The 18,313-nt window shown below is 41.7% G+C and overlaps 2 protein-coding genes across 6 annotated transcripts in view; one reads left to right on the top strand and one right to left on the bottom strand.

Moving 5' to 3' along the window:
• Positions 1-17,670, top strand: part of LOC117492555 (disheveled-associated activator of morphogenesis 1-like) — a 45,525-nt gene extending 27,855 nt beyond the window's left edge. For 2 of the 3 annotated variants that reach the window (XM_034142859.1, XM_034142860.1), the window contains exons 4-26: positions 3,595-3,666; positions 3,792-3,886; positions 4,785-5,118; positions 5,221-5,331; positions 5,421-5,524; positions 6,228-6,294; positions 6,398-6,515; positions 7,430-7,568; positions 7,760-7,818; positions 7,926-8,113; positions 8,741-9,049; positions 9,132-9,239; positions 10,094-10,123; positions 10,446-10,543; positions 10,768-10,852; positions 11,441-11,547; positions 12,236-12,324; positions 12,608-12,776; positions 12,980-13,087; positions 13,897-13,957; positions 14,089-14,220; positions 15,785-15,955; positions 16,240-17,670. In XM_034142859.1, coding sequence (XP_033998750.1) covers positions 3,595-3,666; positions 3,792-3,886; positions 4,785-5,118; positions 5,221-5,331; positions 5,421-5,524; positions 6,228-6,294; positions 6,398-6,515; positions 7,430-7,568; positions 7,760-7,818; positions 7,926-8,113; positions 8,741-9,049; positions 9,132-9,239; positions 10,094-10,123; positions 10,446-10,543; positions 10,768-10,852; positions 11,441-11,547; positions 12,236-12,324; positions 12,608-12,776; positions 12,980-13,087; positions 13,897-13,957; positions 14,089-14,220; positions 15,785-15,955; positions 16,240-16,452 — 2,967 coding nt within the window. In that variant the 3' untranslated portion in view covers positions 16,453-17,670. The remainder of the gene's footprint in view (positions 1-3,594; positions 3,667-3,791; positions 3,887-4,784; positions 5,119-5,220; positions 5,332-5,420; positions 5,525-6,227; positions 6,295-6,397; positions 6,516-7,429; positions 7,569-7,759; positions 7,819-7,925; positions 8,114-8,740; positions 9,050-9,131; positions 9,240-10,093; positions 10,124-10,445; positions 10,544-10,767; positions 10,853-11,440; positions 11,548-12,235; positions 12,325-12,607; positions 12,777-12,979; positions 13,088-13,896; positions 13,958-14,088; positions 14,221-15,784; positions 15,956-16,239) is intronic. The other variant, XM_034142861.1, reaches the window with a different exon arrangement.
• A 355-nt stretch (positions 17,671-18,025) lies between these two features.
• LOC117493077 (trans-L-3-hydroxyproline dehydratase) overlaps positions 18,026-18,313 on the bottom strand; it is a 47,902-nt gene continuing 47,614 nt past the window's right edge. For all 3 annotated transcript variants that reach the window (XM_034143470.1, XM_034143469.1, XM_034143468.1), the window contains exon 6: positions 18,026-18,175. In XM_034143470.1, the coding sequence (XP_033999361.1) occupies positions 18,050-18,175 (126 nt within the window). In that variant the 3' untranslated portion in view covers positions 18,026-18,049. The remainder of the gene's footprint in view (positions 18,176-18,313) is intronic.

Here is an 18,313-nt window from a genome sequence, read left to right as displayed (position 1 = left end):
CTGTAAAAAACACCAATTGACCATTTATAAACCCATTTCTAACCTGTTTTACCTTGAATCTTTTTAAGAGATGTGTTGTTTTCACATAAATGTAGCAGCACACTGTAGAACTAAACCTCCTATGGTGTACTGTAATGGAAAATATCCTATTATTAAACATATGATATGCAGAGGATAACTTACACATGTCCACTCTAGTACCAAGAGCACTTCCTAAAGACTGTATTCCCCAGTTTGTTACTTATCTCTACCCTTTCCTACAAAATAAGTCTGGACTGCTTCTTCAAAGCTCCCCCATGAATAACTCACCTAAGTGGATGTTACACAAGGTGGATATAAAAATAGTGATATGTAGAGGGAGTGACAGTGACACAAACCTTAAATCCAGCCTGTTCCATTAGATGATCCAAAGAAGGCTGTGTCATGAATTATGAGTGGTGAAATATAAGACTGAATACGAAATAAGAGTCTTTTCAGAGTATGTTTTCTCTCATTGTTCTATTGTCCTCCCTAGATTAAAGAGTTTGAATCCTGCGGCCTCTCCTTGTAGATAATACACCCATCAAAGCATTGGTGTAGCCAAAACATTCTGTACCACTCTGAGTCAAATTTCATTATGACTCTCCTGCATGATGTAAGGTCTGTCAGCTGTCCCTCCTTTCCCCTATAAATTCATTCCTCTCGTACATGCAGGGAAACGCAGATGCCTGGTCTAGTTTGGATCAGCTTTAGCTTTGTAGCCTCCACTGCCCTCACATTTTAACAGCAGTGGTTCTGAAGGCCGTAGGTATGAGTGTGTGGGATATCCTGTCCTGACTCATATGCAGGCAGGGTAAACTTTACCTACGTCCGGTTAGCAACTGGAGGTGAGGAGTGTTGGGATACTCAGGAAACACAGCTGCAGAAATCCATCATACATGCAAACGGTTGCACTGGTTAGAGCATGTTTATGAGCAGCGTTTATCCATTTTTGTGTTGTTTGAATTAAGCAAAGTGAGTCTTTTACTGCGCTTTTGATTTCACATAATAGCTCCAAAGAATGTTTGGCCATCCTGAAAAATCTATGTATTATTAAAGGAATAGTTTAACATTTTGGTAAAAGATTAGGTGAGTTTAAGAACTGTTGATAGGTCAATCTTTGGATGGAGCCATGCTAGCTTTTGCCTCTGCTAATCTTTATGCTAAGTTGCTTCCTTATATTTACCATACAGCCATGTGGGTGTTATAGATTAATTCTTGTACTTCTCAGGAAGAAAGCTTATTTCTCAAATAGCGAAACTTTTCTTTATAGATCCATAAGTATGTGCTGATATTGTGGATTTTAACCCCATTTTATTACAAAATTGAAAATGTTTCATCACCAGCCGCAATGAATTATTCCCTTTGCTGAAAACTCACTTTGTTTAAGTATTGATGCACATGCACTTATGACTTTGGCTGCATACTGCGTCCAGTAGCCAGCACACTGCGTCCAGTAGCCAGCACACTGCGTCCAGTAGCCAGCAGCAACAAGACCAGAGAAGGTGGTGAAAATGGAAACAGCACGGTGTGTGCTCCCATTTCTCTACCGTGTCCCAATTAGTGGCCTCATTACGAGTCGTCTCGTAGCCAAGGTAGCCTCGTAAAGCATTTTGAAAATGAACCCCTGAATGTTCAGCTTTTCAGAGATCAGGCAAGGTTGTGTCAGTGTTAGTGTGAAGGTGGAAACAAATCTTAATGTGCAGTATCGACCCGCAGACGGGGGGAGGAAGCAGTGACAGAAAGGCATCAATATTGCTGACTGGCCCCAACCCAGATGTGTGTGTGTGTGTGTGTGTGTGTGTGTGTGTGTGTGTGTGTGTGTGTGTGTGTGTGTGTGTGTGTGTGTGTGTGTGTGTGTGTGTGTGTGTGTGTGTGTGTGTGTGTGTGTGTGTGTGTGTGTGTGTGTGTGTGTGTGTGTGTGTGTGTGTGTGTGTGTGTGTGTGTGTGTGTGTGTGTGTGTGTGTGTGTGTGTGTGTGTGTGTGTGTGTGTGTGTGTGTGTGTGTGTGTGTGTGTGTGTGTGTGTGTGTGTGTGTGTGTGTGTGTGTGTGTGTGTGTGTGTGTGTGTGTGTGTAAAAAAAGAGGCAAAGGAAGCGGCCGGTTGTCCAATGCAAACAGGAAGGCTCCGCTGCCACAGGTGCAGCTTTTGTGTGTCTAGTAGCAGGGATGATGAGGAGGGAGGTGGGGTCATAAACAGGGCGCTCTGGGCGATGAGCAGGCTTTTTTTTGCCAGGGGTTGGTTGGCTTCAGAAGTCGGGCCTGGGGAGATAAGTCAGTCAGAGCAGCAAAGCTTCAGCTGTTTGCTTTGGCCGGGCACCTGAGCCGATGAAATCACGCTGCTGAGCTTCCTCCTCCTCCAACAGGCAGATTTACTGATCCGGTTGTTAGCAGAGATTTTTGCAGTTAGGCTTCAAATTTCACCCGAATAATAAACCCCTTTCATTTGTGAGAGGACAGAGCTGTAACGTCTCTTTCAAGCAACCTCCAAATAATTTGTCTCCCTGATGTGCCTTTGATCTTCACTTTCTCGAATGTGGAAAAAATAAACCCCGAGAAAAATACACTCCCAGCTTTTCTCTCTCATCATGACCCTAAATAAACCGTCAGCGTTTGAAGAGGGCTGACTTCCGAGGTGAAAGATGGACTTTTTAAGATGCAAAAGGAAGTGGTTTTCACCTCTCAGCTGCTCCTCTAATGGACTGAACTTCTTCCAGCACCCTGTTGGTAAGGCTGGCAGCAGCCATGAGAGAAACAGACCTTACAGATCTGCTCTCAGACCAGCCAAGGCCCACAGCTTCTATCAGAGCCAAACTCTGCAGGCCGCTTTATTAACTGACGCCCAATTAGTTTCCGATGGTCACAGCTCACTTGTGCTTAATGGAGCTAAAGTTCAAATGAAAGCTGGGGCCCTTTTATGTGCAAGCCAAGTTCGCGGTCAAGCCCTTTTACTCCTCTGTTTTTCCATTGAGGTAGAAAACTAAATCATGTCAGAAATGGCGTTTTTTCTCTCCACTTGATATACAAACGTGCCTGTCAGGGGATTAATCTCTGCCATGTCCTTAATCCGCAGTTTAAACTTTCATTTGCTAATCTCAAGATTTTCTCAAGCAGCTGTGCTCTCTTTTCTGCGCTCCTCGCCTCCTGCTGAAACTCTGTGAAGCGCTCCTTAATAAAATAGGATATCTGTGCCGCCCTACTTTGAGTTCCTGCTCCATCTTTTGGCTTCTGGCTATTTATTCCCCGGACCTTCTGTTCCCCGTGTGTTTGTATGTTTCATGTCTCTCAAAGTCAATGGGTGGAAAATGCATGCAACTAAAGTTCTCCATCTGGTTTGCAGTTCAACTTTGATGTATTCAAACATGTGATCCAAATAACATCTTGTCCACTCATGTGACTTTATTAAATGTCAAAACAACCATTTTATGTAATGTTTTTAACTTCCAAACACTTAATATTCATGTCAAACACATTTTCTTTCAAATGTACTTATCTTGTTGTTTCAATTATCATTCCTGAAGAACAATGCCTTCAAAGATCACTGCATCGTTTATGCCTGTTGTTCTCTTTTCTTTCAGGAACAAGAAGAAAACAAAAGTGCAACTAGTTGGCCAGAATACTACATTGATCAGCTTAACTCAATGGCAGCTGTAAGTAATAACATTAACTACAACGAATAACATTACTTTTCAGTTCACATATTTCCTCTCTTTTATTATGTTGGCTGTACATGTTCAGGCTATACTCTTAATGATGTTTCATCTTTTTCCGACAGAGAACGACGCTCCTTGCTCTGGAGAAAGAAGACGAGGAGGAGAGGAACAAAACCATCGAGAGCTTGAAGACGGCTCTGAGGACACAACCTATGAGGTGGACAAATACTTTATCTCCTTCGTGTCCTTTACACAAAACCTCATCCGTCTGCACATCTCTTCTCATTTGACCTCCTCTCACCCTGTCTTTGACTCCTGATAGTTCCTCCCAGCACTATGTAAATGAGTTCTTTAAAGTGGACCTATCATGCTATATTTGAATAATATAGTGTAGGACCATACCTATATAAGGCATATTTATACTTTTTTTTTTTTTCAAAATACCAAACAGATCGTGCATTTTAGCCATGCCTCATTTCGCTCAATTTGACATTTTTTAGCTGTTTTTGCAAGGGCTGATTCTGTGAGAACAGCACCATCTACAGGCCTGGCATATGTACTACAGCGTCTCCAGCGCTTTCGAACGGCAATGGCCGTGGCTGTCTCCTCCTGATTGGTGGAGTTGGCCCAATAGCCGTAGCGCCACTGTCCTGACGTCAGGACAGTGTTCAAATCTGGATCAGTTTTTATCAGATCCGTTGCAGACCCTTTTTTAGAGATTTGGGTATGCAGGAAAATAGAGAGGGTTGTGTTTTCTGACACTTGGTGAGTTCCCTGGAACACCGGGGACACATATTCATGTATAAAAGACGTACAAAAGTGCATTTTGCATGATAGGTCCCCTTTAAGGTTCATAAAGGTCACTGCCGTTTTAGTTAAAGATTTTTGTATTGACGGGAATGTGCATTAAAGCATTTCCATTCCGAGAACCTTTACAAAGCAAATGTTATGAGTTATTCATGACTTTTACTGATTCGGGAATAGCAGAAGGAAAAATAGAGTGTACACAAATAAAGACATATATTTAGCTATTTGTTTTATGAGACGACAGTATAATTATATTTCTAATCAAACTAGTTTTCCAAACTGATACGATCTCTCTCCTCTCCTCTCAGGTTCGTGACGCGTTTCATTGACCTGGACGGTCTGACATGTATCCTAAACTTCCTGAAGAGCATGGACTACGAGACCACCGAATCGCAGATCCACACGTCTCTGATTGGCTGCATCAAAGCGCTGATGAACAACTCGCAGGGCAGAGCCCACGTCCTCTCTCACACCGAGAGCATCAACATCATCGCTCAGAGCCTGGCCACGGAGAACATCAAGACCAAGGTGGCCGTGTTGGAGATAATGGGCGCCGTGTGCCTGGTGCCCGGTGGACACAAGAAGATCCTGGAGGCCATGCTGCACTACCAACGCTTCACCTGCGAGAGGACGCGGTTTCAGGTGGGTGGGAACAAGCCAGGTGCTGAGTTATGGTTAGAAAGTAGTTTAAAAGCAACGTTGTGTGAAGATATTTAACTCCTGTAATGACCTGTCATCCTGCAGACTCTAATAAACGATCTGGACCGGAGTACGGGGCGATACAGAGATGAGGTCAACCTGAAAACAGCCATCATGTCCTTTATCAACGCTGTGCTGAGTCAGGGTGCTGGAGAGGTGAATTATACACATTAGACAGCTTTTATGATTCTCTTCCCACCCATGCTATACTTTCTGCTAATTCATATATTTTTCATCACATACAGACAAGTTTGGAATTCCGTATCCACCTACGATATGAGTTTCTCATGTTGGGGATCCAACCTGTGATCGATAAGCTACGCTCACATGAAAACTCCACGCTAGACAGGTGAGATATACAGAAAAAAGGTTGTGTCTCCACCTTGACTGACGCAAATCACTGTTTATTGGTCAGAATATAACAACATACAATCATCAAAAAATAAGGGATTCATTTGCAAGTCACCATTTATTTTTTACATTACCAACTTGAAGAACATAAAATGAAAAAATTACTCTAATAGATCAATAATCAAACCAAAGTTAAAATATTTAAATACTTGACTACATAAATAGATAGAGTATGTGGATAACAAATATGTCTTCCACCCTTTCACCTCAAACATGATTCCTATCCCCGGCATCTTGCAATGCTTCAGACATGTCTTAATTTGTCATAAAGTTAAAGAAATGTTAGCAAATATAATCAAAAGGCCTCCCATATAACTTAAAAAATATAAGTCATCTTCTCTAATGAGTCAGATTTTAATTAAAACATTTAATTTAATTTACTCAAATTATTTTGCGTTTGATACCTAACCGCACATATTGTTTAACCTCCCCAAACTCCCAAAGGCAAATTGGTGAGAGTTGCCTTAAGAAAACAGTTTTTTCTAAATGTACATATCCATACGTTTATTTAATCATACATAAAACAGCCGATTCCTACCTACAAGACAAGTAAAGTTTCCAGAGAGATCTTAAGTAAGTAAATCTGTGGGTATATAAATGCATCACACTTGCCTCTCTAATCCATCCCTCTCCTCCCTCAGGCATTTAGACTACTTTGAGATGCTGCGGAACGAGGATGAGCTGGCTCTGTCCAAACGTTATGAGTCGGTAAGGAAACATCTCCTGACCTGATTCCTGCGTATTATTCCTGTCTGTGAAATATTCAGCAGAAGCATTTATGGGACTTATTGTTTCCTTTCTTCTCCTCCAGGTACATATAGATACCAAAAGTGCCACCCAAGTTTTTGATCTCATCCGCAAGAAGATGAACCACACAGACGCACACCCGCACTTTATGTCTGTCCTGCACCACTGTCTCCTCATGCCACGTAAGAGTTTTCTAATCATGACTAGATTATGAAATTGAAATGTTTAGACTCATAGTGACACTTCAAAATACTCTCTGCTGTAAAAGCAATTTGTGTTTAAACTATACTGAAATATAATGAGGCTCCAGGCACGATGGTAGTATTAGTCCTCCTGGTTTCAGGTCAGAAAGATAAGGAGTTGTTGACTTTTTCCAGATTAGTCACTCCAGTAATTGGATAAGGACATTCCCGAAGTGAAGGCTCTATTTTCTCACAGCTGAAGACTGTTCATATTTTTAATTCAATTTAGTTTAATACCTTTTTTTATGCAAAAGAAAATGCATCAAGGCAGATTACAATGAGCTAGTTTTCATGTCATTTGTCTTGAAAACAAAAGGTCACCAAAGGACAAAGGAGTCTTTTTCTTCAACACTTACCTCCTCCTATAAGTGGCTTTTTAATGAGACCACCCCCCCGTCACTTCCTTGAGGCATTAAGAGCATAATAACCACTTAAGCCTCAAATCCATGTGTGGCCATTATGAGTTAATAAAGTGCTAGCTTGTGATGGCACTTCATTAGAAAGAGGAAATGACTGAGCATGATGTGATTCATGTCATCCTTGATGTAAAGAGCCATATCAGGATGTTTTTTTATCACTTATGTAGCTTAGTGTGTTTTTTCAAGCTAAATAACATCACTAAAGTAAACATGTTGTCCCCTATTATGGATGCAGACTAACCAATCAGTAACACTGTAATGTGTAGGTCTCTTTATCTGCTCATGAGCAGCTAGAATACTCATTTTGGACAACAATAAAAAGTCATTCATATTCAAACCATTGCTGTGGATCCACATGTTTCTGTACTTTCTGAGATATAATAGAGATACGATCCCTCTGCTCTTTAATGTGACTGTTCATTCGTCTCTCCTCAGACAAGAGAAGCGGTAACACGGTGCAGTACTGGCTTCTGTTGGACCGCATCGTCCAGCAGATGGTCCTGCAGAACGACAAAGGCCACGACCCCGACGTCGCACCACTGGAGAACTTCAACGTGAAGAACGTAGTCCGGATGTGAGTGCTCTGTTCCTCTGAAACAGCCCAACGAGTGCTCGGCTGCCAGATAAAAGAATGTAGAACAAATTGGTTTAACAAGAAATGAAAAGACACAATGCTCAACGGTGCTGGCTTAAAAATAACTTTCAAAGTTCAGAGGAACAATGACTGGAGCTGTTCACTGAATATGTGTGTCACCCTCTCTGCAGGCTGGTTAATGAGAATGAGGTCAAACAGTGGAAAGAGCAGGCAGAGAAAATGAGAAAAGGTTTGGAGCACTTAAATATATCTACCTGAAATAGATTAACATGTCAAATAAAATCATGGTTTTAGTCAACTCTTTATGGCGAACATAACTGTGACTTTTCCCCACAGAGCACCACGAGCTGCAGCAGAAGTTTGATAAGAAGGAGCGAGAATGTGATGCAAAGACTCAGGAGAAGGAGGACATGATGCAGACGCTGAACAAGATGAAAGAGAAGCTGGAGAAGGAGAGCTCGGAGCACAAGAACGTCAAACAGCACGTGTCCGAACTCACCGCCCGCCTGCACGAACTCAGCCTCGTACGTTCCCCTTTGTATTCACCGGGCCACTTTATTATATACACATGATAGTAAAACCCGTAAATAAAACCAAAACAACCATCACCGAGTTCACATAATAGACAACGACCCAGATCAGAGTCAAAGTCAACTTTTTTGTTAATCCTTTGTGTGTGTGGTACAGACAGGCTGATGGAAATTCTGATTCTCACCATCCCAAAGAATACAAAAAATATATACACACATACTAACTTAGACATAGACACATATACACACATGACGAGGTATAAATAAAAAGAAGGAACAGAAAATATACAAATATAACGGTCACTGGTTTTGATCGGGATGATTTTTTATTTATTACAACAGTACAAATATATACAGTATTGCAAACAGCTGTCCATAGCAGCATAGCAGAAATCCTAAATTAGAAAATCCATGTATTATTTCTTTCATTTTGGATATTGATTTGTTCCTTTACGTTGCTGTTGTCTGAAATAGTAGCACTTTTCCCCTTTTATTGTAATGTCCTAAGTTTTATATTTCGACATTGACATTCTTTAACATGTTTAAATGATTTAAATGTATGACACATTTTCTCCTGTAATATTAGCAACATGTTCACATTGTGTAACTCCCTCCCTGCAGAGACAGGCAGCGGTTGTTCCTGGAGGTCCTCCGCTCCCCCCCGGCCCCCCCGGTGGTCCCATGCCTCCTCCGCCCCTATCAGCTTTTGCAGGGCTGTGCCCACCTCCCCCGCCTCCCCCCGGGGGCATGATGCCTCCTCCGCCTCCCCCACCCCCTCCTCCGGGTGGACCCCCGCCTCCTCCTGGACGCATGCCCATGGGAGGCATCCCACCCCCGCCGGGAGCCCCCCTGGGACTCTCCCTGAAGCAGAAGAACATCCCCCAGCCAGCCAATGCGCTCAAGTCCTTCAACTGGTCCAAGTTAGCTGAGGTAGGAGCTGGATGTGTAATATTTAATGACATAATGTTTGTTTACAACACCAGATATTAATGTGTTGTTGTCCTCTGCTCAGAATAAGCTGGAGGGCACTGTGTGGATGGACGTGGACGACGCCAAGGTCTTTAAAATCCTGGATCTGGACGACATTGAGAAGACCTTCTCCGCCTATCAGAGGCAGCAGGTACTGAGGGCCAAGCACTTCCTCTCCACAGCAACACACGTCTTGTATCAGAGGGCGGGGGGGGCTGGTTCAGTGGCTCAGGGCTCCTCTGCTCGTATTGTTGGATTTAGAATTGGCTTGAGATTTTCTGCAAATTCCCCCTGTTTTGCAACTTTTAAATTCTGAATCAAAGCTGGGGAAGGGAAGAGGGGAGAGGTCAAGTAAACAAACTAAAGCCAGCTTAGTCATAAGAGTAGAGGGGGGAAATTGCCAGATATATTTGTGGGTTTATAGATGCAAAATGTTCATGCTTGAATCTTAAACGCTTTTTACATTTGAATGGAATGCTATTTTTGTTTGTGGTTTTGATCCTTTTGCCATATGTGATTGAAAATGCATGAGTGAGCTGCTCAGAATTGTCTCTTCTTTTTTTAAATGTTTGCAATGATTTTAGTTCTAGACATTCACAATAAATAGTGTCTTTATTAGTTGCAAACAGTGAATGAGCATGTCTTTTAAAATGTACAGAAGCATGAACAAACACCTATAATAAGATGTCAAAACATAATAATTGGAATTGTCTCTTTTCACAAACACAAAGACAACATTTACTACATTTACATCCTCCATGTTGACCTGATTAGTTCAAACAGAAGTATGATTTATTAATGTGCACAGCATGTGAACTATTAGCACGTATTGATCACCCGAACACCCACTCACGTCTCACTGCTGCTCACTTCATTACTCCGTCGTCTAAGTGCCGAATGATCTGTGATTCATCTGCTGTTTGTTTTGATGGGCTGCAATCACGTAACTGCTTTACTTATTCTAATGAGTGCTTACATCTTCCCTGCTTCCTGCCTGCATTTTAGGACTTCTTTTTGATCAATAACAGCAAACAGGTGAGTCCTCTTACAGTACAGTAGATATACACTCTGGATTTGTGTGTCACTCCTTAGACTTTATGTATGTGTCATATATGTCATGTACTATTGTACTGTTTTAAGTGAATGTGTGTCCAATAGATTGTACGGTGTGTGATTTGTGTGGGATGTTTGCATGTACTCATGAATGTCTGTTTTCAATGTCTTGGTAGTTCTTGCTTGGGATTTAAGGGTGTTTGTCGTCTTAGTCTTAGTGTGCCTGTGGGTGACTGAAATGAATCGGTGCTAGTTAAAACAGCCTGGTGTTGCGCTCTAACCGCTTCATTACTTTTGCTCGCAGAAAGAGGCGGAAGACGACACGCTGAGCTCTAAAAAAGTCAAGGAGCTGTCAGTCATTGATGGCCGTCGAGCTCAAAACTGTAACATCCTGCTCTCGAGGTAAGATTGTATCAAAAACACTTATATTCCCCATTGTCTAAAAATGAATACTGATTTCTGATTCTCAAAAATATCAATAAGAGATGCTCAAAATAAACACTTTAAAATATAAATAATAGCATGAAAACACACACAAAATCCCATATATGCAAACAAAGCTTCAAACCAACCAAACTAGTAGTAGTCCAAGATAAAGTAATGCTTATATTTGTGTTGTGCTGCAGGCTGAAGCTTTCAAACGAGGAGATGAAGAGAGCCATCCTCACCATGGACGAACAGGAGGACCTTCCCAAAGACATGCTGGAGCAGGTACTGACGGAGGATCAAATCTGCCTTCACTTAGTGATTGGCTGCTTCCCAAGAATAGCAGCATAGGGAATTCATGACACTTTCATGTTTTTAGAGCCTTTTATACAATAGTGCAAGGTAACAAACATCAGCATGAGATTTTCTTGATTTTGTTTTGGAGAAAGATGAGATGCCAGTCAAGTTTAATTCTAGCAATTTACTATGGCAGGCGTAGACTCCATGTGCTTCAAAATCAAAGCATGATGAACACATGTATGATAGATAAGGGGGTACAAATAATAAAAAGGATAAGATAACAAGGCTTAGAATAGAATAGGGAGGGATGAAACCCTCTTTAATGGTCACACATGCAGAGCACACAGCACACACAGTGAAATGTGTTCTCTGCTTTTAACCCAGGAGTCTAGTACAAGGAGCTAACTATTATATATAAAACAAATAAAGATTATACAATAAAGGTTTTACCCAATAACAACACACTGAAAACCTAATTAAGAGCTTGCAAAAATATATAACAACTTGCTTTCACAGACAGAACAGTACACAGGCATGTTTGAAATATGAACTGGTGTTTTTCTGCGTCATCAGCTGCTGAAGTTTGTCCCAGAAAAAAGCGACGTGGATCTCCTGGAGGAGCACAAACATGAGCTGGACCGAATGGCAAAACCCGACCGCTTCTTCTACGAGATGAGCAGGTACGGGTTTTTTCTCATGTGTTACCTTTTTTAAATTCTGTATAAAACACATTCAGCTTTAGATCAGTGCAGCACTCTGGAGACCTGCTGAAAACAACCATTGTTTGCTCTGAGTCAGGGCAGGGAAATGACACATGGGTTTCCACTTACCCCAGGAACAATAGCTGAATGTGTGAATCACTCTTAATTGTGTTGGTGAATACATTGCTCCGTAATGTAATAACTGTAATGTGATAAGACCTGTAAGATGGAAGGAACAAAGGCAACATGTTGCAACTCAACCACTGACTGCATAAATGGCCTGCTAAGCAAAGATTGGAAAGTAACTGTAACAGTAACCCTTCAGTATAGAAACAACAGAAAGTTTTGTTAACTTGATAATTAGCTGTAGTTTGCCAGTATTTTGCCATTTGGAGCTGACTGAGAGCAGTAGGACTGGAGGACAGATGTCACTGGTATTCATTAGCCGCACAGTCTATGGTTTATACGCTGAAATGTGAAACGCTGCCAAAGATAAGCGTCATTACCACAACTTTATATGTGCCATTTAGTAAGCTTGAACTTCTATTTTTCTCAAGCACAATGTCCATGTTTGTGGCTTTTGTCTAAACCGTTGGGTTTCCTTGTTTATAATCTATTACTTTTGTCTATTTCTGTTCTCCTCTTACACACATTTTCCATCCTCCAGAATAAACCACTACCAGCAGCGGCTGCAGTCTCTGTACTTCAAAAAGAAGTTTGCAGAGAGGATAGCTGAGATCAAACCCAAAGTTGAAGGTAGGGAACGTTTTGTAGTTTTATACACAACTGACATTACCTTAAACATGTTTAGTTTTGTATAAATAACTGAAAATGATATTTGTATTCTGTTTATTTGAACCATGGAAAGCCATCTGTGTTATGTGGGATGTTCTGAAGCATGTAGTCTTTCCTGATGGACTCTTCAACTCTAATGCTTTGTATTTTCAGCTTTTTATATTGGCCTAGCTACCTAAAATAAATCCGTCAGCACCTTGAATTACCCTCTAACATTTGTTTACTTGTTGCTTCTCTGTCCCAGCTCTGAGCAGTGCGTCTAAGGAGATTCTGCACAGCAAGAACCTGAAGCAGCTGCTGGAGGTGGTGCTGGCCTTCGGGAACTACATGAACAAAGGGCAGAGGGGCAACGCTTACGGCTTCAAGGTGTCTTCACTCAACAAGATCGCTGATACCAAATCCAGTATCGACAAGTAAGAACAACTATCAATTGTAAGGAGAGAAGGGGCGTAAAATGCATGAAAGTCACATCTGGAAGAGGGAATGTGATATAGACAAACGTCCATATGGTTATTTATATCTGAACGTAAATAACAAAAGCCATATATATTGCACATTTGACAAGTTTACAGCCTTGAGAGTCGGTTTGCCTCAGTGTGTCTGTTTCTGTTTGCAGGAACATCACTCTCCTGCACTACCTGATCACCATCCTGGAGAAGAAATACCCCAAAGTCCTGATGTTCCAGGAGGACCTGAAGAGTCTCTCAGAGGCAGCCAAAGTCAAGTAGGTGGAGCTGCGGGAGAACCTGCTGTTTTCTCTACATTTTATATTTATAAGGGGCGCTCCATTGTGTATACCAGTGTTAAATGAATGAGCTGTATCCCTAAAAGTGACTGGGATCTTAGTTTTATGGGTAATGTGGCGGCTCAATTCCCATTTTAAATGTGAGTGGCCAAGAGGCTAAGCTTGGCTTTATGCCGTGACACGTTTTCAATGAGAAAGTCCATACTGAAGTTTAAGAAACGGTTGATGATATTTAATAAACAAAATCAAACGCACAATAACTTAGAAGGACCAAAACGGTCAACAGAAAAAATGTCAGCGCAAGCTCACCCTCTGTCATCCGCACCCGATATGTAACAGGTGACCTAAATACACGAACCACGCCCATGTGACGATTGCCGGAAGTGCTCAACAAATCCAAATAAAAGTGACATAAAAATAATAATAATACAAATAATAAACTCAGGCTAAGTAGCATTTTGGCTCCTACAGGTAATGCAACATCAGGATTGAGCTAAACATTGCTTTCCTTACTTACAAAACTAAATAAATACATAGATATAAATTAGTCATTATTTGTAAATTAAATAATAAATCGTACATTTTCTAAAAATCCTCTATTTTAACCTTTTTAAATGGAGCTACAAATTAGTCAAACCTTAATCAGAAATTCTTATTCCAGTATATAATGTAAATAAACATTTTCACTCATACCCGATCAACCTGTTTGAGTCATCCCTAAGCAGATGTCTTGGTGTTTTGTTGCATAACCTTAAACTGAACCATTGTTTGTTTTTGTGTTTTTGCAGCATGACTGAGATGGAAAAAGATATCGGCAACCTGCGCAGCGGCTTGAAAAATGTGGAGAGCGTGAGTCACAACAGATCGATTACATAATACATGTTATGGATTGGTCATGCTGTTACACAATGCTCCGAGCTGGTCTTTCTGTGCTTTCTCTCTAACCTACTTTTCCTGGCCTGGATAACTTTCTCTCGTAGGAGCTAGAATTCCAGAAGAATCGACCGCAGCAGCACGGCGACAAGTTTGTGTCGGTGGTGAGTCAGTTCATCACCGTGGCCAGCTTCAGCTTCTCCGACGTGGAGGACTCTCTCATCGAGGCCAAGGAACTGGTACGTCCTGGTGATAAAAACTGAGCGTGTGCAGACGATGAAAGCTCGCATCCCATTTCCTCTCTCTGCACATTGACCTCATCTGTCACCTCTGTAGGAAGGCTAACAGCAGGAGAGAGTGTCTCAGCTTCCTGTCGCAGCACCTCTGATGCTTTATTGGTCAGTCTGCTCGCTGCCATGTGTGCAGGTCAAGAGACAGAACCAGGAGCAGAGGATATTATTTTACACCACATTGTTTGACCTTTTTTTATATTGGGAACATTTTCTGTAAATGCAACATACTCATACATTTGAATGTGGGTGGCTTTTGAGTACATTAGAGTCCCATTTCCTCATTGCTAATGTGAAGTAAAAGAGAAAACAAACCTGGATTTTGCCGCCATTTTTTACTGCCAGAAACCTGAGAGTATTCACCTTTCTGAGGAGCGTTTGACACCCTGCATTTATGTGTCTGCCCATATTTATTGCTGCAGGCTTTTTATCTCAATCTGGTGTTTTTTTTACCCCATGGTGTGTGCTCATTGTGCTCGGCTGGTCACATGGCAGCCATTAGTTTCTGTGAATCATTTACGGTGTCCCACAGTGAAATATTTGAACGTGTTTACAGTAATCCTCGGTGCTCATTATTGGGAGCCAGAGAACATGCTGACCCTTAAAACAGCTCCGTGCATCTGGATTGTGTGTCGCAGGGCATAAATACCAAGATGTAAAGAGGAAAAGTGACATTTTCCTCACAGAGATCATGTTTCATTGAGGAAGTAAAAAGAAATATCAAATCTGAATGCACTAATGAACTTTATAGCCACAACGATAAGTCAAGTTATCTATTAGTTGATCGACATAAAGAATATACCCATTATTTAGATTTTCGCTTCTATTTTAAAGTTATTTTTAATGCAAAAATGGCAGAACATTGAATTTCCAGCATCTAAAATATGGAGATTTCCTGCCCTCCTCTGTTTTGTATTATAATAAACTTGAATATATTTAGATTTTTTATGTCAACTTGGAATTTGAGCACTTCGGATGGCTTTTTTCACTATCTTTTGTCATTTTATAGATCAACCGATTAGTCTACAAAGTAACCTGCTAATTATTGATATTTAAAATGATCATTAGTTGCAGCAGTAAGAAACTAATAATTTGACTGATTACAATTAATCTGAGAATCGAAATGCATCCTTGCTCCCCTTCATGTGTCTGATTTGTTGAAAGCATGCGTGTCATGTACAAATCTCCACACATCTCAGAAGGTGCATGTTCTCAGCGTGATCTCACATCTGGATGTTGTCCTTTTTAACTCACTGTGGAAAACCCTCCACAGACACGTTGCCTTAATTTGTGCTCTGGCTCCAGCCTCTGGCTCCAGCTGTAATCAGTAGTCGGTCAGATCTGGGTTAACACCGGCTTCAAAGCCCGACCACTGGGTACCCTGCTCTTATTTCAAAGAGGGGGGACGTAACGACTCTCCTGTAAAACAGTGGAAGACGGAGAGTAAAACACAGTGCCGCTGGGTCCCGCTGTAAATCTAATCCCATGTGCCCCCTTCCCTTTGGTCCCACAGTTCCTGAGGGCAGTAAAGCACTTCGGGGAGGACGCCAGCAAGATGCAGCCAGATGAGTTCTTCGGCATCTTTGACCAGTTCCTGCAGTCGTTCGCTGAGGCGCAGCAGGAGAACGAGAACATGCGGAAACGCAAAGAGGAGGAGGAGCGCAGAGCCAAAATGGAAGCTCAGGTGTGTGATTGATTTCCTGTTTCCATACGACAAACAGAGACACAGTTATACAACACCCATAGTGTATTCATTATGGAGTATAATCTGCAATATTCCGGAAACTCCGAAATGAAATCAGAGTTACAACAACACTTTTGAAAGAAGGACACAACAAAAATTCTTCCTTTTTACAAATTGATAGTTGAATTCAGTTCAGCCTTGACAGTATCAAGTGTTGCTTTCAAGGAGTGGTTTAGCTTTAAGTAGCTTCTTTGGTGAATGACTTTTAACCTCTGTGTCACCAGCTGAAAGAGCAGAGGGAGAAGGAGCGAAAGGCCCGGAAAGCAAAGGCCAACGGGGAGGACGACGGCGGCGAGTTTGACGACTTGGTGTCGGCGCTGCGATCGGGCGAGGTCTTCGACAAGGACCTCTCCAAGATGAAGCGTAACCGCAAGCGCATCAACAGCCAGAACACGGACGCGAGCAGAGAGCGACCGGTCACAAAGCTCAACTTCTGAGCGGGGCGTTTGTTTCGCTCGCCCGACATTAGTTTCCCTCTGGGTCAAACTGACATGCACATTCCTCCGCACCCTCCTCCCACCCAGCCTTGCATCACCGCTGCAGAGCCACACGAGGCACAACGCATTCAGACCTTTCATCCTCCGAGGAGTTTGATGTTAAACGGAGCAGAAGCCAAAAGTTGTTAAAAAAAAACGACCAAATCAGATAATTCCCCCCCCTGGAGGATCGGTGTGGTCTCATGAAATGTTTTTAGACGATTGTCTTGCATGAGCAGGCTGATGGAGAAAGTTTCCCTCCGAGGTGTAAAAGATGCTCATGCTTGTTTGTTAGGAACCTATCTGTGCTGTTTTTGTACGTCAGAATCTATGCACAGAGTGAAATGTGCAGCTAGCTTCTCCTTCAGGAAGATGATTCCATTAAAGACACAAGGGGCCATTTTATACGGAGCGGTTTCATAGATTGAGAGGACCTGCGCTCACGCCGGGAGTCGTCCAAGAGCGTTTTCTGGAGAAAGACTGAGTCTGAACATGCTGCCCTCCTGCAGTCAGGACCATCACAGGACAGAGCGCTGCGTTGTGACACAGACGTGGTTCTGACTGCGAGTGATGCAGCTCAGAAGTTTATTTTCTACTCATCATTATTGACGTGCAGCATTTATATATCCCATCACTGTATGTTTTATTTTTTTCCTGTTAAGAGCTGGCCTTAACTGTTGTTTGAATTGTTGAGTGGGTACTCTCTAAGGCCTGGGCCTAATCTGCAATTTCTCAACATGTGTGGACACTCATGTCATAGATTACATATATCTATATATAAGGTTGCGTGCTTTGTTACACATGCACATATACATTCATAATTACTATGCTCAATGCCATTTAAAAATAACAAGTGGATGCAATACTATTGTCTTTCCCCTCTGAAGGGAGTGCCCTCCTTTATGTTTTATTGCATAGATGATATGTTTTCTGTACACTGGCTGGATTTACACTGCAACAAAAAAAAGTGCAAAGGGAAACTCTGACTTTAATCTCTGTGTGATGCACATGTGATGTTTTCATTCTTGTAGAAAGCATCACATGTGGACGTAAAACCTTTGATTTGAATTTGTTCCCTTGGCTGTGTGAATCTAACCAGTGTCAAACACCTCCATTTTATAATTTAAATATTTCCTTTCATTGTAAAATGACGTGATGATAATAAATGGGAGAAAAACATGTATGAGTTTTCGTATTTATCTAATAAGCACATTCAATAGAGTGAATTCTCATGGCATATTAACCTTGGTTTAAAACGTCATTTGTTATCACCACGAACCCTGAAAGCGGACATGAAAATATAATGGTAGAAATAGTTTTTGTTTCTTAAGTATTTAACAACAGAGACTCTGATGTCCATTGTTAGTCGTGATAGCGACCAGTGTCAGGGCTCCACCAAGTGGTAAGTAATTGCAACAACAACAATACTGGCTCAGGAAATGTAAGGTATCACGAGTCCGAGTACAGGATTGACTTGTTGACAAACTATGTTGAAAACAAGACAAAACATAAATGTTAACATGTAAAAGTCTCTTTAATAACACCCTTTAATTGAGTCTCATTTCAGCAGGAAACCATGTGTCAACTTGTCCTCCGGCTCCTGCACGAAGCGTGAAACTCCGGTGTAAAAGGCTCTGCCGGAAACTTCCACCACGACAGCCTTGAAGTCTCCACACTTAGTCTCCTGGAGAGAAACACAGAGAAGAATCCCAAACATGCCGACGTGAACAGAAGTTTGTAAGTTGTATTTTAGAAATGAGCACCCTCAACCTCAATAACAAGAAATGTCTCGTTAGCCAGAACTTATCTTATAACCAGTGTG

This window comes from Trematomus bernacchii, unplaced genomic scaffold (assembly GCF_902827165.1).
Source record: "Trematomus bernacchii unplaced genomic scaffold, fTreBer1.1, whole genome shotgun sequence".
Classification (NCBI taxonomy): domain Eukaryota; kingdom Metazoa; phylum Chordata; class Actinopteri; order Perciformes; family Nototheniidae; genus Trematomus; species Trematomus bernacchii.
The sequence above is the reverse complement of the archived record's forward strand: the minus strand, read 5'-3'. Positions and strand labels throughout refer to the sequence as shown.